General features: G+C 58.0%; 1 protein-coding gene across 1 annotated transcript in view; it reads right to left on the reverse strand.

The window, feature by feature from the left end:
• Positions 1-362: 362 nt before the first annotated feature.
• The window catches only part of c9orf72 (C9orf72-SMCR8 complex subunit), a 6,276-nt gene continuing 5,533 nt past the window's right edge, over positions 363-1,105 (reverse strand). Inside the window, exons 7-8 of the mRNA XM_017303372.1 lie at positions 862-971; positions 363-635 (exon numbers count right to left, since the gene is read on the reverse strand). Of these exons, the coding sequence (XP_017158861.1) occupies positions 449-635; positions 862-971 (297 nt within the window). The 3' untranslated portion in view covers positions 363-448. The remainder of the gene's footprint in view (positions 636-861; positions 972-1,105) is intronic.

Below are 1,105 nucleotides of genomic sequence, written 5' to 3' on the forward strand. Positions count from 1 at the left end.
TGGTTCAGCACATTTAAAATAAACGTCAGTTTAACTCCAAGGAGTCTTCAGACCGAGTTCTGGTTCCTGGAGACGAAGGAAGCCAACAACTCCAGTCGGGCCAGCGGCAAAAAACTGGACCAGAACCCGGTTCTGGACCCGGTTAAATCTGGTTCTGAACCCGGTTCTGGACCCGGTTAAATCTGGTTCTGGACCCGGTCTGAGCTGGTTAAAACTGGACCAGAACCCGGTTCTGAGCCCGGTTCTGGACCCGGTTCTGAGCCCGGTTCTGGACCCGGTTCTGAGCCCGGTTCTGGACCCGGTTCTGAGCCCGTTTCTGGACCTGGTTCTGGACCTGGTTCTGGACCCGGTTAAACCCGGTTCTGGACCCGGTTCTGAGCCCGGTTCTGGACCCGGTTCTGGACCTGGTTCTGGACCCGGTTCTGGACCCGGTTCTGAGCCGGGTGGGTCAGAAGCCCATGAGCACGTCTCTCTCCTGCACGCTGGTGAAGAACGGCTTCCCGAACACGAAGGAGTGAAGCCCCGCCCTCAGCTTCTCGGCCATCGCCATGACGATGTTCAGGTCCCCGTCGGCCTTCAGGTCCAGGTCCGCCTTCAGGTTCCGGAGGGCCCGGAACGGCTTCTTCCCCTTCTGCCTGTGAACAGAGGCCAGCTGGGTCTGATCAGCCTAATCAATAATCAATCATTTCTACTGGTGAGATTCACGTTTGATTCCGTTTGTCCCGATTTAAAACCAAAAGGCCACAAATGGCCCACGAGCCGCACTTTGGACCCCCGGTCAGRGGTGATACCCCCCCAGGGTCCTGCCGGGTTTCAKGCGCGCCCGCAGCATGACGCTGCCCCCGCCGTGCGGCCCCTTACGTGTCGTCCTCGATGTACTTGAGCAGCGTGAGCGCCTTGCGGTGCAGCAGCAGCAGGAAGTGGGCCAGGTAGGAGCTCCTGAGGGTCAGGCCGGGCTTCAGCAGGAACACCTGGGGGTCAATTTCAACCAATTAATGATGACATAGGTCACAACAGAAATGTCATCATGTCTATTGTGACAGCTGGCAGCTCTGTTGCTTTGCAGCAATAAAGTCCTGGGTTCGATTCCCGGCCCGGGGCTTTC

Source organism: Poecilia reticulata, unplaced genomic scaffold, assembly GCF_000633615.1.
Source record: "Poecilia reticulata strain Guanapo unplaced genomic scaffold, Guppy_female_1.0+MT scaffold_254, whole genome shotgun sequence".
In the NCBI taxonomy this organism is placed as follows: Eukaryota; Metazoa; Chordata; class Actinopteri; order Cyprinodontiformes; family Poeciliidae; genus Poecilia; species Poecilia reticulata.